Source organism: Gambusia affinis, linkage group LG24 (assembly GCF_019740435.1).
Source record: "Gambusia affinis linkage group LG24, SWU_Gaff_1.0, whole genome shotgun sequence".
NCBI classification, from domain to species: Eukaryota; Metazoa; Chordata; class Actinopteri; order Cyprinodontiformes; family Poeciliidae; genus Gambusia; species Gambusia affinis.
The window spans coordinates 3,183,174-3,199,466 of record NC_057891.1 but is presented as its reverse complement, the minus strand read 5'-3'; the positions used below and the strand labels follow the sequence as shown (position 1 = coordinate 3,199,466).

Here is a 16,293-nt window from a genome sequence, read left to right as displayed (position 1 = left end):
AGCGGCCATCTTTAGTTTGACTTCCTGCTTCCCATGTTCTGTTCTTGGATCAGTTCATGGTGATACTTTATAATACAATAATAAAGTTGACCTTTATGCTGATGATATTCAGTATTATTTAACTTTTATAGAACAAACAGTTAAAGATGGAGTCAGACTGAATGATGATACAGGACTTTGTGACTGGACAGATTCCTGCAGTAAGCAGGTCTTGCTGAATTGTAGATGTTAAATAAAAAAACTCAACACTTTTAATGAACTCTGAATTTATTCTGCAGATCTTCAGGTTCTGTTCTCAGCTGCGTCCAGGATGGAGGCCACGCTGTCCTTGGCTTCCTGCAGGAGCTCAGAAACTCTCTTCTGCGTCTGAAGCAGCAACCCAAACATCGTTTTAATGAAAAATGTCAGATGAAAGGTGAAAGTTCACCTGGTGACTTACAGCCAGTCTGAAGGCTTCGTCTGAGACTTCCTTCAGGTTGATCATGACGTTGTAGTACGCTCCAAAAACAGCCGTTTCCAGAGCTTTAGCTGCAACCTGACCAACACAAACCAGATTCCAGTTGTGAGCAAAATTAATTCTGACCTAAAACCTTCAGAGAGAAGTTGTTGCTCTGACCCGAACCTGAGCATCGGACTTGCAGCCGATGTTCCCGAACAGAACCATCTGCTTCAGAGATGGCCAGAGGACGCTGACCTTCTCAGCCAAAGCCAGCGGGACGCCGACGGCCCGCTTCAGGCCTTCCTGCATCGCCGCTTCTCTCCTGCAGGCAGAGACAAAACGCAGTCCAGAAAAACCCGACAGAAGCAGCTAAAGACGAAACATTTCATCCACAGACACATTCACCTGCTCCTCTCCTCGCTGCTGGACTTCGGCATTTTCAGCGCCACCTGAAACAGACATGATCACTTTTTGAAGCAACGCATCACACAGCCTGTAGGTTTCTCTGTTGGGTTGAGTAATCTGGAGCATCAACAGGTGGGAGCTGCTGGTGCTCACCATGTAGCCGTTGAAGGCAGCGGAGTCGGCGTCCACCAACCCCAGCAGCTCGTTCATGGCCTGATGGAACGGAGGAATCAGCTTCCTCATCACAAAGTCCAGGTTCTCAAACTGCCTCTTTCCATACGTCATCTGCCCCACCATGGCGCCCAGTGCTGCCCCCTACAGGACGGGACACATCCTGGGATTAAAGGTGACCTGTTCTACTTCTTTGAACGGGTTAGGGTCTGTCTATGGCTTATACAAATCATTTTTACACAAAATCATTCTTAGATTATCAGATTTCACTCTGATCCAACTCAGCGTTCATTTACACATGAAAATGGCTGCAAATGGATCTGCGATTATGCAACAGTGCACCTTCGAAAAGCAGAAGTAGAGCCTCCTGCACAACCAATCACAAAGCAGCAAGTGGTTTCTGGGTGAAAAGACTCTTGTCTTTTCCAAAAGCCATTGCACAGCGTGAAAACTAGCCAGAGCTCAGTTTGTGTTGCCAGGCAATGGGAGAAACCCAAATGGAAATATGAAGACGTATAAAATATAATTTTTTTGGCCTAACGCTCCCCTTTAAATCGGCTCCCTCTGCTGGACAATCTCTGAATACTCACCAGAGCGCCGACGGCGGCAGAAACAGACCCTCCTCCTGGAGCGGCTGTTCGCGCTCCAACGCTGCGAACAAACTGCTGCAGAGTCAGAGAAACGAGCCCGCCTTCTTCCTGTGACCTCACCATGTACCTGTGCAGGTAAGACACGCCCACATTAGCAGCGCTCGCTGCCTCTGCTGCAGTCAGGAGGGGGAACTCACTCAATGATCCTCTGCTTTGGGTTGAAGGGACTCAGTGAATCCAGGCCCAGTTTACTGATCACCTGCAACCAACAAGGTGAGGCTCTGATGAACGTCTAACTATGGCAAGCTGTTTTAACATAAAATCAGTTTTGTTTGACCATATGGAATTACATTCTACATAATAAAACTGCATTTTCATGAATGTAATTGAAGATTTCTGCATTTACATTCATTAATGTAAGAGTAATAATTTTTCAAATCTGTTTACATATTTTAAATTGTGACAAGTCAGAACAAGGAGTGCGATATTCACTTTATGACTAGTTAGAATGTAATTGTAGAAATCTGAAATGTGTTTCAGATGCTCAATAATTCATCGCAGATAATTAAAATTCAAGCATTTCTAAATCTGAACTCATTTCAACAAACCAGAAGATAATTAGACAAATCTTAATTTAAACTGATGTCAAATGTCTGGAATGTGACAAAACGGATTTTATCTTAAAATGGCTTGCCACAGTCCAAAGCTTTGTCCACTGACCAGCCGGACTTTGTGCTCCTCTTCGATGATGAAGAGCTGCTCTGTTTTCATGTAGAAGTCGGCGGCGTCCAGCAGAGCCTTCAGAGGAATCAGACCGACGATCTGGGAGCCGACCACAGGAAGCTTCAGCTCCTGGACGCCACAAACAGGAAGTCAGACTCACAGGAAGTGATGGGCGCTCAGGCCTGTTGTGACCTCAGCAGCCCTGACCTCAGCGACCCCGCAGATCTCCTGGTACACGGCGTGGAGCGGCGTCAGCTCAAAGTCCAGGATGTTGGTGGACACCTGGGCCAGGTTCTCCTCCTCCAGGTACCAGCCCAGACCCTGAACCTTCTTCAAGAGACCTGGCTGCTCAGAGGCACACAGGAAGTTACCACATCTTGATATACACACATAGATATACACACATAGATATACACACATAGATATACATGGGAAAATCTGCCAAATGAAACCAGATCAGAAATATACAGAAGAAGATCAAAGCCACTGGAGAAAATACCTCCATTATGTTGTTAGTATATAAAAATGATCATAAAATAATTTCTTCTTTTTAATTTGTAAATTTGCTTTTCTCCACAGTGGAAGAAAATCTCAAATGAAGCATAAAAAGCAAAACATTTCTGGTTGTGAAATGAAAATCCTCCATTGTAAAAACATTTCAAGAAAGAAAAGCTACAAATAACCAAATATAACAAAAAACAGCACGAAGTGGACTTTTATTCTGAAGATCCGCCTTCAGGAAGTGGTAGTTTTGAACTGAAGTAATAATAAATGTTCGGGTGTCCCACCTGGTCCTTTCCTCGGCCCTGTTCACGGATGTCCAGGGCGATCCGATGAGCCTGCTCCTTGGTGCCGATCAGGTTCACGTTGTACGCGATCAGGAACTTGCGCGCACCGGTTACCGTGGCGCCCCACGACGGTACGAAGAGGGCGGGGCCAAAGTCAGGGGCCCACTCTTCACTCTTCAGCTGCAGCAGAAGAAGAAAGCTGATGGATCTGAGAGTTTAGATCAGGAGGCGGCGGATCGTCTCACCTTCTCAGGTAGAGCTTCGTACTCTCCGGATCGAACCGACGGGAGATTCCTCCTGGACTCGGACCGAGCCGCTTCTCCGTAAAGATACACTGAGGACAGATTTGGAAGTTTTGACATTTCTCCACCATCAGAGCCATTGCACATAGAAAAAAGACAAACTTTTAGAAAAATATTGGAAATTTATCAGCTCCAAAGGTAAAAAATAACCTTTACATTAAATTCACATATTTTCTAGGAAAAACAAGAAATTTTTTTAAGTTCTTAGTTGAACATTTTTGACTTGGAAATTTTCTGAGTTTCAAAATTCCAACATTTTTTATTTTTATGCTTCTTATAAATTTTTGTCTTTTTCATCTTTTCTTGTTTTTGTCTAGAAAATTTTTTGAAAATCTCGAACTTTATGTTTTTCTCACAAATCTGCAACTTTTAAAGTTCAGACATTTTTATGTTTTCTAGAACATTTCTGAGATGAATCTAAAATTATTTTGGAGTAATTTTTATTTGTTGCTTCCAACACCCTGTGGTATCTCCCTCTCTGTTCCCTCAGTTCTTGTCTGTTCCCTCAGTTCTTGTCTGTTCCCTCAGTTCTTTTTGCCGTGGCCTCGGCTTCCTGTGACTCACCAGGAACTTGCAGCATCTCCGCCAGCCGCCGTCCAAACTGGTTGGCGCAGTGGACGCAGTCGTCCATGCTGACGTTCTGGACGGGGATGAAGGGACAGACGTCCAGCGCTCCGGTGCGAGGATGTTCCCCTGCGGCAGAAGCATTTTGTTCCCAGAGGTTTGGTTCTGGACAGCGGCTTTGGACTCGCACTGACCTGAATGTTTGCTCATGTCAATGAGGCCGAAGGCCCGGCGGGCGGCGTTCAGCGCCCCCTGCACCACGGCCTCTGGGGGCCCCACAAAGGTGTAGACGGTCCGGTTGGTGGAGGCCCCCGGGTCGACGTCCAGCAGGCTGCAACCGGCGGTCTCAGAGATGGCGGCGGCGATGGCATCGATCACCTGAGCAGAGGAAGAGGAGCAGCGGAACCCAAACGGACCTCAGTCTACTCACAGGACCGGGTCAAAGGTCGTTACGACTGAGGATTATAATCCTGTCTCTAAACTAAACATTGTTAGCTCAGTCAGTTATTTTGTTAGCATAGCAAATAAACACATTTAAAAAAACAATAATCATCATTAACTGTTTCTGTAAAGTTGAACTTTCTCCAGACTGACAGCAGATTTTCAGAACCTCCTGGACTCGTAACGTTCAGACGGATTCCTACCTTCTGGTCTCGGCCCTCAGAGAAGTTAGGAACGCACTCCACCAGCCGAGCCATGGCGTCTGCAGAGCCTGACCCCAGTCTGACCAGTACACCCACAGCTCAAACATTAACTGGGACCGAAGTCTGAAGGTTTGCTGGGTAGCATCTGTCCTGCAGGTGGCGCCAGAGAAATGGAGAAGAAGTTTGGGAAGCAGAGTCCATCAGGTCTGCAGAGTTTAAATGTTTGTGATCCAGACAGAAAGGGTCAGAGGTCACCAAGTCGACTCGTTTCTGTTTGACTGAACCTGCAGCCGCCGGAGTTCTGGATCCACTCCAACCAGAACCGTTACATCAGAACCAGACGTGCTGACGTGAGGCTCCCAGCAGAAATGGGTCAGAACTGAAGAACCGACTGGGTTCAAGTTCAAACTACATTGGTGTCAAGAGTTTGTGCAGCGCAGATTTGTGTTTCAAAAATCTTAATAAATGTTTCCAGAGGTCATGAAAGGTCAACCTTCTTCAATTCAAATTAAATTGGTGTCAATCAACGATGCTATATTTGTGCAGCAAAGAAATGTGTTTGTGCCGCAACACAAACATTTGACACCAAACGACTAATGGGTAGTGTGTGTGTGTGTGTGTGTGTGTGTGTGTGTGTAGGGGGCTTGGGGGGTTGTTTACCTCTGAGGACCTCTGGGTATTTTTATGAATATTGTAAAATGGCGGCAGCACAAAGGAAAGACGCTGCAGCTCAAATGCAGCACAAACATTTGACACCAGTGTTGTTTAATGTGAGGCGGCTGGTTGACCTTTGAACTTGGATTAATATCTTCAAAGCAAAAGCAGCACAGACAAAAATCTCAACAGTGCAAATGCAACAGAGTGGCTGGCTGACCTTTTATAACCTCTGGAAACATTTATTAATATCTTTACAATCAGCAGCAGAAATTAACATTTTTAGAACAGCTTGAATTTATGAGGTCATCGTTTCAAATCGTCGTCCACAGTGATGGACTGTCTCAGGTCAAACATCTCCAGATCAGACCTGAACCTCTTTTCATGCATGCTGGAATATTTTCAGCATTTGGTGACAAACATTTCCTCTTGAACTGATCGATCAGAGCTGTAAAGGTAAATGTGTATCCGTCTACATCCCATAAATCCTCACACAGGCAGCAGAGTTATGATCAGGTTATGGCTGACCTGTTTTCCTGATCCTCCTAAATCACTGCAGGAATTTTTCAACACTTCAGATTCTTTATTGGTGATGAATGAGGAAGCAGAGACGACAGAAATCCACCTAAAATAAAACTGAGCTGTGAAGAGGAAAAATGATTAACTTCATAAAGACTCATGGGAGCTCTGCAGCAGTTGTAGGCAACCTTTGATCAGCTGACTTGTTACAAACGTAGCTGAGTATTTTCTGACCAACACTTCCTCCTGCTCCACTCACCTCAAGGCTCCAGACATGAGCTGTTGGAAACCATAAACAGCCAGTAGTCGTGTGTCTGCAGCATGGAGGCCTGGCTCTGCATCATCCTCATGTTGGGTAAGAAAACGGCAACATCTCTCCTGGTTCTGCTGCTGTTAATCCGTCACCAATAACAGTCGGTCAGTAACTCACATTAGCCTTTAACTTTCTGTTCAACTTTCACTGGATTTCTCCCACAAGAGTCAAAGTTTAGTGAGAATCAGCAGTTTGGATGTCAGAGTCATCAGAAACGTCTGATTTGACTTTTAACATTTACTTTATTCTGCATTATTAGACACTTTATTAGGCACATTTCACTCAGAGGTTCGTTTCTAAACATTCTCACCGTGTTAGTCATTCATTTATCAATGTCACAGTTTCAAATTAAATATTTAGAGTGTAGTTAGATATTTAACCTCAAACTATTTACTTTGAGCAAACCCAACTTTTGTTTTCATACTTCTGCTAATTGTCATGGGAATTAGCATATTAACTAAAACATTTAGCTCTGAGTTAGTATCATATTTAGTTTGTAAACTAAACATTTAGCTACTAAATATTAGTTCAGAGCTAAATATTTAGTTTCAAATTGAATTGCTTGCTCACAAAATATTTATGGAGCTCAATATTTATCTTGCAAACTAAATATTCAGTTGGGAGAGTTCCGGCTGGAACACCGTCAAGATGGCTGCTCGGTAGAGAGTCTCCCCAGACAAACGGAGAAATTATTGATTTACTCCAATTCAGCTGAGTAATATCGCCTTGTGAAAGCCAGTTAGAGGGGGTAAGACGACAACAAAGCCCCAACGACAATATAATTAGAAGAGGGAGGACGAAAATTTTCACAAACAGGTCCAGCTAACGAATCGTAGCTGGACCTGTTTGTACAGGACATTTACATTCTGGAGAAGATATCTTTTTCTGTCCAAGGCCGAAGGGAATTATTCTTCAAGATCTGGTCTAACTGGACCAACTATATAAAATCAGTTTTTCCTGTAGACTAGATATGTCTATTACATGCAAGTACTGTTTCTCTGTGTATTGTACTTTGGCTCAGGATTATGGCAAACTTACGCTCTTGATTGTGTTTTTCCCCTAACATAAGAAAACTCAGACCAGACCCTCCATCCCCCCACTCACTCTTCTGTTATGGATGTTCTGTTATTATACAAAAAAAAAAAAAAAAACTGGTTGGGCTTATGTTATTCATTCTCATACTTCCAATGTGGTGGAAGCTGAATTGTACAAAATAAATGTAATTTGCCTTTCCAAATAAAAAATTAATTAATAAATATTCAGTTTGGAGACAAATATTAACTGGTAAACTAAATGTTTAGCTGTCTGACTAAATATTTAGTTTGGAGCAAAATGTTCAAATTGGAGCTAAAATTTAAGTTGGTAAATATTATCTTGCTAATTAAATATTTAGTTTGAAATTGTGACATTTCTAAATGTATGAATAAGATGTTGAAAAATATTGTTTTTCTATAACAGTCTCTTTTTGGTTGAGTAACTTCACTAATGGAACCAGCTGATCCATCTGGTTCAGTTCCATGTTATGAAACTGGTTGTAGCAAGTTGTAGCTAATGTTGTAGCTAATGTTGTAGCTAATGTTGTAGCTAATGTTGTAGCTAATGTTGTAGCTAATGTTGTAGCTAATGTTGTAGCTAATGTTGTAGCAGGTGAGTAAATTATAATAAAAAACAACCAAAGTCCTGTTTTTACACCTTTCTCCTACATGAGCAGCTTATTTAAAGCTTATCACAAGAATCCTGAGTTTAGATGTTATTTCCCAGAGTTATGGTGACAATAAAAGTTAATGTTGCTCTAAGAGCCAGATTGTGGTTTTATAAAGTTTAGGAAGCTACTTTTATAAAGTAATAAACTGTTTGTTGTTTTCCTTTGGAAATAAATCCATTTTAATTTGACTAGAGGTTTCAATAAACTCTTAGACTTCCTTTAACTCAGGTTTCCATGCAGCCAATCCAGGTCAGTTGAGTGGAAGCTTCTTACTTCCTGCTTGATGTTTATCAGCCTCAGGTTGACTTCAGTTATTACCTTCAGGTTTATCTCATTAACACAACAAACAATAATACATATATTTCCCTCCAGTGGTTCCTGTAGCCAACTCTTCAACCACACCTGGACCTACTACAGCTTTGCCTACAGAAACTCCTGCATCACCTCTGGAGCAAACTTCTAATGCAGCTTCCACCATGTTGACTGAAGATACGACCAACTCATCCACCATGACTGACACAACAACTGAACCTATAGAGACGAGTTCATACTGGATCCAGGCTGCTGATACTAGTACTACTAGTAGTAGTATCAGTTCTACAACAAGTAGTAGTAGTACTACTACTACTCCTACTGCTCCCATTACTACTACCACTGCTCCCACTACTACTCCTCCTGCTCCCATTACTACTACCACTGCTCCCATTACTACTACCACTGCTCCCATTACTACTACCACTGCTCCCATTACTACTACCACTGCTCCCACTACTACTCCTCCTGCTCCCACTACTACTCCTCCTGCTCCCATTACTACTACCACTGCTCCCATTACTACTACCACTGCTCCCATTACTACTACCACTGCTCCCATTACTACTACCACTGCTCCCATTACTACTACCACTGCTCCCATTACTACTACCACTGCTCCCACTACTACTCCTCCTGCTCCCACTACTACTCCTCCTGCTCCCATTACTACTACCACTGCTCCCATTACTACTCCTCCTGCTCCCATTACTACTACTACTGCTCCCACTACTACTACTACTGCTCCCACTACTACTACTACTGCTCCCACTACTACTACTCTGCTCCCACTACTACTACTACTGCTCCCACTACTACTACTACTGCTCCCACTACTACTACTACTGCTCCCACTACTACTGCTGCTCCCATTTCTACTAGTCCTGATCCCAATACTAGTACTACTACTCCCATTACTACTACCACTGCTCCCATTACTACTACCACTGCTCCCACTACTACTACTACTCCCATTTCTACTAGTCCTGATCCCAATACTAGTACTACTACTCCCATTACTACTCCTACTGCTCCCATTACTACTCCTCTGCTCCCACTACTACTACTACTACTGCTCTCATTACTACTAGTCCTGATCCCAATACAAGTCCTACTGCTCCCATTACTAGTCCTACTGCTCTCATTACTACTCCTGCTACTCCCATTTCTACTAGTCCTGATCCCAATACTAGTACTACTACTGTACTGCTCCCATTACTAATGCTACTACTCCCATTACTAATGCTACTACTCCCATTACTAATGCTACTACTCCCATTACTAATGCTACTACTACTACTACTGCCATTACTACTACTACTACTCCTCCTGCTCCCACTACTACTACTACTACTCCCATTTCTACTAGTCCTGATCCCAATACTAGTACTACTACTCCCATTACTAGTCGTACTGTTCCCATTACTACTTCTACTACTCCCATTTCTACTAGTCCTGATCCCAATACTAGTACTACTACTCCCATTACTAGTCGTACTGCTCCCATTACTAATGCTACTACTCCCATTACTAATGCTACTACTCCCATTACTAATGCTACTACTCTACTACTACTGCCATTATTACTACTACTACTACTCATGCTCCCAGTACTACTACCAGTTCTACTACCACCTCCACCAGTCCTCCCACTACTGCTCCACTGAACTGTACTAATGGGAAAGAAGAGGACGGTGTCTGTGTCTGTCCTGATGAGTGGACGGGGGAGTCATGTTCAGAGGGTGAGTCCTCTTGGTGTCTCTGTTTACTATCATTAAGGACGGAGGAACTCTTTGTTTCTTGGTTTATGTGGACACAGAACAGTCCCAAAGGTCAGAGTTCAGTATGCACAGATGGATCCTACACATTGGATACAAGCATCTTACCTGGGCGGGACAGAACCAGAACCGGAATTTGGCTCATGGATCTAAACTCTTCATTTCAGTTGAAGATGAGAGACACCAGAACCAACGATGCAGAAGTTCAGATCTAAAGCTGGCAGGTCTCCTGTAGAGGTCTGGGGGACGGAGAGTCCTCTCAGAACCTCTTGGGTCAGAAGGAGCTTTAACTGTTTTGGGCCGCTGACCCAAGTTCAGATATGGGAGTTATAAAAATAATTCATTTCCCCTTCAACATCAACGTTTCCCCTCATTTCTTGTTACTTCTGGTGTTTCCAGGGGAAAGCTCATCTTCTTTATCATCTTCTTTTTTCAGTAAATTTCTGCACTGAAGCAACTTTAGGGAGATTCAGATTTCCAAACACAGCCATTGGTTGGTTTGCGTACTCAGAGGAACAATGTGACAAAGATACAGTTGGAGGTATGTGTGACATCCACATATTAGACGGACCTCAGTCTTCCTCTTCTTGCATCATTTTAAATCCCAGCATGTCGTCTCTTCCCCTCAGCTGGTACACCCCAGGCTTCTACCAGATGTTTGATCAGGGATGGAAAACCTCAGTTTGACGACCCACCGCGGGTCCTTCAATGTGAACAAACGCTCAGCGACATTCAAAGAAACGTGAGAATATCAGCATAACCAGTTTGATCAGAGGAACTGAAGATTTCATCGTGAAGTATTTGTTTTGTCCGTCAGCTCACCAGTTCTGCAGACTTGGAGGTACTGGCATCCAGCGCTCAGCTTCTGACCTCCAGACCTGCAAATCTGAAATCTGAAGACGTCACCATAGCAGCTCAGATTGCCAACACATTGCTGCTGTCGCCAAATGCCTCAGAGGTAGGACATTCTGACAGAAGGACATCGGCTAGTGGACATGGCTTCATACCGCGTGGATGGAGCCACTGACCCGGTCCTGACTCTAAAGTTCTGGTTCTTGTTTCCAGACCGTCAGGGTGGCAGCAGTTACTACCGTCAGTCAGCTGCTCAACGCCAAGGAGTCCGATGAGAAGGAAAGCAACACGTCTCAGAGGTAAGCAGGCATCGATTCTGTACTTCCTACTGGGTCAGTGGGTCAGAACAACGGGTCCGCTGCTCAGACTATGGAAAACAGGACGGCATCTTCAATACTCTGTGGTTTAGAATTGGTTTGGTCCTAACGGGGCTTTACAGGCCTGGAGAGTGACCAGTGAAACCACTATGTGGATAGTCTGGTTGTCCAGTGAGAGATGACCATTTTGAAACGGAGCCAGAACCTGGATGGTCTTTGGTGGTTCGGTGTTGACCGTCTACATGTTTGAGTGGTTTGGAGCATGAACAAACCGCATGGTTGACAGAAACATGACAAGTTGCCGATGTGTTAGACCAAAGAAACCAGAACTAAAACCTTCAGGCATCAGAACCTTGGTCATGTTGGCTGGTAGATAAGGAAGGTGAACATGTTGTCAAGAGCTAAAGTTTTGATTCAGAGCTGCGGTGCTACCAAACCTCTGATGGTGTTACATCTTTAATGTTGGTTTTACCTTCAGTTTGATCCGTTTCTCATGCTCAGCTTGACGTTGACTCTGGATCAGCTCTCTGTGAACCTCAGCCTCACCAGCAACACGTCCCAGCTGGTCCAACCAAACCTGGTGGTCCAGTCGGCTCAGATTCCAGCGTTGGACACCCAGGGAGTCCAGTTCACCGCCTTGGCAGGTCAGTAGGTCGCTGCATCCCAACAGCAGAGCCTGGAGCTTCAATGATTCTGGTTTGGGTGCTGATGAATGTAGCCAGAAATGTTTTATTCCCTCTGATTTTCATTAACAACTCCTTCCTTGGTGACTTTGAACCCACTGAAACTTCTCTCTGTATTCAGGGCTGTCTGGCAGTTTTGTAGCCAACAGAATTCGGTTGAACACCAACGTGTCAAAGGTCACCGTGGACAACGGTTTTATCGCTGACGCTCTGGTTTACATCCGCTTCCCATCAGGTGGGTTCCTTGCATCAGAGGACGTATAACCTCCTGTTAGCAACAGCTGACCTTAGATTTGTTCCTCTACCGGCAGGCAGGGGGGCTGAAAGGCGCCAGCAGGGGTCCAACGTCTCTCTGGGCTTCGTCCTCTACCAGAACAGCCGCTTCTTCCCGTCCAGGATCTACAGGAGGCGGCGGGCCAGCCTCAGGGTCCTTTCAGCCAGCATCGGGGGTCCAGACCGCAGCTTGGTGGCGGAGACTGTGGAGATGCAGTTCAGAATAACGGTACCAAAATCAAAGCCACTTCATCACCTTTACTGGGTTTACTGGGATCATCTGATGTGAAGGAGGTTCTGGTACCTGCTGTTCCAGCTCCCAAATAAAACATCTCTGCATGACTTCTCCTGCGTCTTCTGGGACTACGGCAAGCAGGACTGGAACACCCACGGCTGCCACAAGGGGAACGCTTCAGACGGAGTTCTCAGATGTTCCTGCAACCACACCACCAACTTCGCAGCTCTCTGGGTGATTTCCACACTCCAGAACCGGAACAGTTCAGTGTTTCTTACAGGATTTAAGGTTCTGAACAGATTTGTTTCAGTCTTTTAGAGAAAACTATGAGTACGCAAAAGCCCTGGATGTGCTCTCCATCGTGGGTCTGTCTTTCTCCATCCTGGGCTTGGTTATCACCATCATCCACCACCTGAAAGAGACGTAAGATGCTAGGTGGCGGCTTCAGTTCAGTGGTTCATTGGTTAGCGAAGAGCTTTAATCTCAGCTCTAGTATGAGGAAACCACAACAGATGTTCACAGATGTTCTCCATCCAAAGACCAAACCTTCAGGGAGTAGATGTTGGTAGAGACCAGTAGTGGTCATGCCTAACTAAAAACCTAGCTATGCTAATCCTGCACCAAGTAATTATAAACATTAGTTTAGCAAACACTAAATTTCTGCACCTACATGATAATTAGCAGAGGCTAGGCTAAAGAAGAGTTGTTAACCAAAACTTCAACACAGATGTCAAACTTCATTCAACTGTTTTCTAATTTTGCATAAAAGCTAAATCGCTAAGTTCTACTAATCCTGGTGTTAAAACCAGATGACCTTGAACCAAAGGTTTTAAGATGTTCTGTCTCAGAAGGCTGAATGTGAATTTACTAATTTTCATATTTCATTATTTTACGTTGTTCTGTCACATCAAAGCGACCTGAGAAACATTCTGGCCAGTTCAGGTTTCTGGTTTAGCAGGTTTTCCAGAAACATTTTGAAACCAAACCAGTGGATCCTCAGATTCTTCTGTTTCTGCTCAGTTTTCAGATGGAATCTGGTCAAAAACAAACCAAGCTGAACTCCAAGACGTCTCTGCTATGCATCTGCTTCAGTCTGCTGGCTTTCATCATCACCTTCCTGTCTGGAGTCCAGAACTCCGGACCGGAGGATGGTACTGAGGAGCTGCCCAGTGATCGGAACCAGATCCTGGACTCTGAGCTGCATGTGGAGCCGGACCACGGCTCCTGCACGGCCGTGGCGGCGCTTCTGCACTTCTTCCTGCTGGCCACCTTCTCATGGAACAGTTTGTACGGCACCCAGGTGGTTCTGCTGGTCCGATCCATGCAGCGCAGCCTGCCCTCGTATTGGACCCGGCTCAGCTGGGGAGTCGGATGGGGTACGACATTTCAGCCAAACATTTCAACTTTCTACTTTTTGTTCTGTTTATTCAAAACTTGCAGAAACTGTCTGCAGAAATAAACAGAACAAACATTGATTGATTTTTTTCAGAATAAATATCTGATCAGAACCAGGACCCTGACCCGGTTTTGCTTCATTTTGTTGTTTCTGGTCAGGAGTCCCAGCCGTTGTCATGGCGATCACCCTGGCAACAACCTACCGGGTGGAGAACCCGCTGGCATACAGACAGGAGGAGTTGTGAGTCCGACTTTAAATGGGTTCTGGTTCTGGTTCTCCTTGCTGACCACCTGGATGTTCCTGCAGCTGCTGGCTCGCCGCTCTGGACCTGAACAAACACTTCAGCTTTGGGAAGCCCATGTTCTGGGCCTTCATCGTGCCGCTGGGCCTGGTTCTGCTCTACAACTCGGTTCTGCTGGGCCTCATCTCCCTCACCACCTGCAGGGTGGATACCAAGCTCACCAGGTGACTACCGCCCCCTGCTGGACACTGTGAGCAGAGCAACCTGCACAAAAACAGAACAGATGAATTAAATCATCTCTAAATATCAAATTTAAAAATAAACCATAAAATTAAACTGGCACAGAATTAAATAAAAATATTTTTAGTTTCAATAACTTTCATAAAAAATTAATTATAATGATAATTATATATATTACATTGATTATACCAATGTAACTGTGATTGTCTGGTCATAATGTTGTGCATGATCTCTCTGGTTCTGTTTCTGTGGACCCGGCAGCACCAAGCGCTCCTCCCTGACCCAGAAGTTCCTGATCAGCTTCTCTCTGGCGGTTCTGCTCGGTCTGTCCTGGACTCTCGGCTACCTGGTCCTGGTTACCATGGGAACCGCTCACCTGGCCTGCAGCATCCTGTTCTGCCTGTGTACCACCACCCAGGTAGGGTCCGGTCCGGTCCGGGTCCACTGCGGCCTGGCTGGACCCGGTAACAATCCGCTGTGTGTCTGCAGGGTCTGCAGATCTTCATCCTGTTCACGGCCAGAACCAGAAGCTTCCGGGTCGCAGTGGGCCGGTCCGCTAGCTACGTCTTTGCTGCCGGGTACAGCCTCAGGTCCACAACGTACCACCTGTGGAAGAACCGGACCGAGACCAGAACCTCAGACATGTACAAAAACACAAGGGACCAGGAAACCACCATCTAGAACCAGGAACCGTGTCAGGTCCGGCATACAGAACCAGAAACTGGGCCAGAACCAACACCTACAATCAGGAACCGGGCCAGAGCCGGCATATAGAACCAGAAACTGGGCCAGAACCAACACCTACAATCAGGAACCGGGCCAGAACCGGCATCCAAAACCAGGAACAGGCGATCCACCACCTGCAGTCAGAACCAATCCGGTACCACTCAAGTGTCGGATCGGTGATTTTTTTACTTTTTATTTTATATTCCTCTGATGTACAGTGTTATACCAATATTATTGATGAATTATTGAACATGAATAATTCCTGATCAGTTTGGATATTTTTCCATTTTTCTGCAGAAGCTGATTAAAGATCATTTCATCTCAACCCGCAGATTATAAATGTAAACCAGATCAAAACCAGATCAGAACTGCTGGTTCTGATCTGGTTCTGATCCATTTTGTCTCGTTTTATTGGTTCTGAACATTAGAATGTTTTTATATAAACTCAGGTCGGTTCTGTAGAACCCAGCCTTAGTGGTTCTGAATGGTTCCAGTTTATGGCCACTGGGGGGCGCCAGACCTCCACCGCCACACAATGATGGTTCTGTTGGTTCTGAGTTGGACCCGGTGAACACGGCCTGACCGGGTTCTCATCATCCCAGATGAAATAAACTCCATGAACTGGGTTCATCCCTCTGTGGAGGATGGGCTGAACAGAACCAGAACCAGAACCTGCTGTGGAAGGGCTGCCACATGTGGTTGCCATGGAAACAGCCCTGCAGCATTCATCAGGAGACTCCAGACCGGGCCGAGGGATTCCCACTGTCAGAATCAGAACCAACAGCAGCTGGTCCAGAATCAGCTCAGAACCAGAACCTCTCTCAGAATCTGGACCCGGTTCTGTTGGTTCAGGTTGGTCACCTCTGGCCTGCAGCTCCGCCCCCTCATGTTACACAGAGGAACCGGTCCGGTTTGTTACGTAACCGCCCAGAACCCTGTGATCCAAATGAAACAGAACCCACTGAACATGTGGTTCTGATGAGTTTACCAAACACCTGAAGTTCCAACGTGTTCTGCCGTTACATAACCGGGCCGCCGCTGACCCATTTGATTCCTCTGTGTGGGTGTGCGGCCGGGCCGGGCGGAACCGTCTGGTTCTGGTTTAACTGAACAATGAGAGGGACAAAAGTGGACTGGAAACACATGTGGAGCTGGGCTCTGTGGTTCTGCTGGGGAGGCCGGCCCGTTTGGTTCTGAAGAATCTGAGACATTTTATAGCATGTAGTCATTATTTCTAAAGTTAAGGGAGAGGAAGAGGATGAAGAGGATGAAGAGGATGAAGGTTCCCAGGAAGTTCCTCAGGGGACCGTTATTCAGGTTGCACAACATGGTTCTGGGTCAGCGACCTGAAGGTTAGAGGTTCGGGTTTCCTTCCACCAGAACCAGAAGGTTCTCCACCGTCACATGACCAACAGGTTTTTCA

The 16,293-nt window shown here is 45.3% G+C and overlaps 2 protein-coding genes across 3 annotated transcripts; one reads left to right on the top strand and one right to left on the bottom strand.

Annotated features, from left to right (window-relative positions):
• Positions 1-249: 249 nt before the first annotated feature.
• Positions 250-13,398, bottom strand: ftcd (formimidoyltransferase cyclodeaminase). 2 transcript variants are annotated; one of them, XM_044109647.1, is made up of 15 exons: positions 13,381-13,398; positions 4,627-4,776; positions 4,177-4,360; positions 3,983-4,111; positions 3,362-3,450; positions 3,117-3,296; positions 2,536-2,673; positions 2,326-2,457; positions 1,803-1,864; positions 1,606-1,732; positions 998-1,159; positions 845-888; positions 623-761; positions 440-535; positions 250-366 (listed from the first exon to the last, which is right to left on the bottom strand). In XM_044109647.1, the coding sequence occupies exons 2-15, from the start codon at positions 4,678-4,680 to the stop codon at positions 283-285; spliced, it is 1,620 nt and encodes a 539-aa protein (XP_043965582.1). In that variant the 5' UTR covers positions 4,681-4,776; positions 13,381-13,398; the 3' UTR covers positions 250-282. The 2 variants fall into 2 exon arrangements, with proteins under 2 accessions (XP_043965582.1, XP_043965581.1); XM_044109646.1 differs by lacking the exon at positions 13,381-13,398 and adding an exon at positions 5,809-5,921.
• adgrg7.1 (adhesion G protein-coupled receptor G7, tandem duplicate 1) lies at positions 6,069-14,930 on the top strand. Its single transcript, XM_044110495.1, has 17 exons — positions 6,069-6,154; positions 8,190-8,851; positions 9,685-9,871; positions 10,344-10,448; positions 10,537-10,649; positions 10,725-10,865; positions 10,973-11,058; positions 11,578-11,720; positions 11,881-11,994; positions 12,071-12,261; positions 12,349-12,501; positions 12,578-12,690; positions 13,288-13,643; positions 13,822-13,903; positions 13,970-14,128; positions 14,406-14,562; positions 14,634-14,930. The coding sequence occupies exons 1-17, from the start codon at positions 6,121-6,123 to the stop codon at positions 14,823-14,825; spliced, it is 2,988 nt and encodes a 995-aa protein (XP_043966430.1). The 5' UTR covers positions 6,069-6,120; the 3' UTR covers positions 14,826-14,930.
• Positions 14,931-16,293: the final 1,363 nt, after the last annotated feature.

Excerpts from the sequence above, each read along its gene's own strand:
- ftcd (XM_044109647.1), bottom strand. The coding sequence starts at position 4,680 with ATGGCTCGGCTGGTGGAGTGCGTTCCTAACTTCTCTGAGGGCCGAGAC. Across the intron at positions 889-997 it reads CTGCCTTCAACGGCTACATG|GTGGCGCTGAAAATGCCGAA; the intron begins GTGAGCACCAGC and ends TGTCTGTTTCAG. Across the intron at positions 367-439 it reads ACGAAGCCTTCAGACTGGCT|ACGCAGAAGAGAGTTTCTGA; the intron begins GTAAGTCACCAG and ends TTGCTGCTTCAG.
- adgrg7.1 (XM_044110495.1), top strand. The coding sequence starts at position 6,121 with ATGGAGGCCTGGCTCTGCATCATCCTCATGTTGG. Across the intron at positions 8,852-9,684 it reads CTCCCATTACTACTACTACT|TGCTACTACTCTACTACTAC; the intron begins GCTCCCACTACT and ends TCCCATTACTAA. Across the intron at positions 10,449-10,536 it reads TGACAAAGATACAGTTGGAG|CTGGTACACCCCAGGCTTCT; the intron begins GTATGTGTGACA and ends TCTTCCCCTCAG.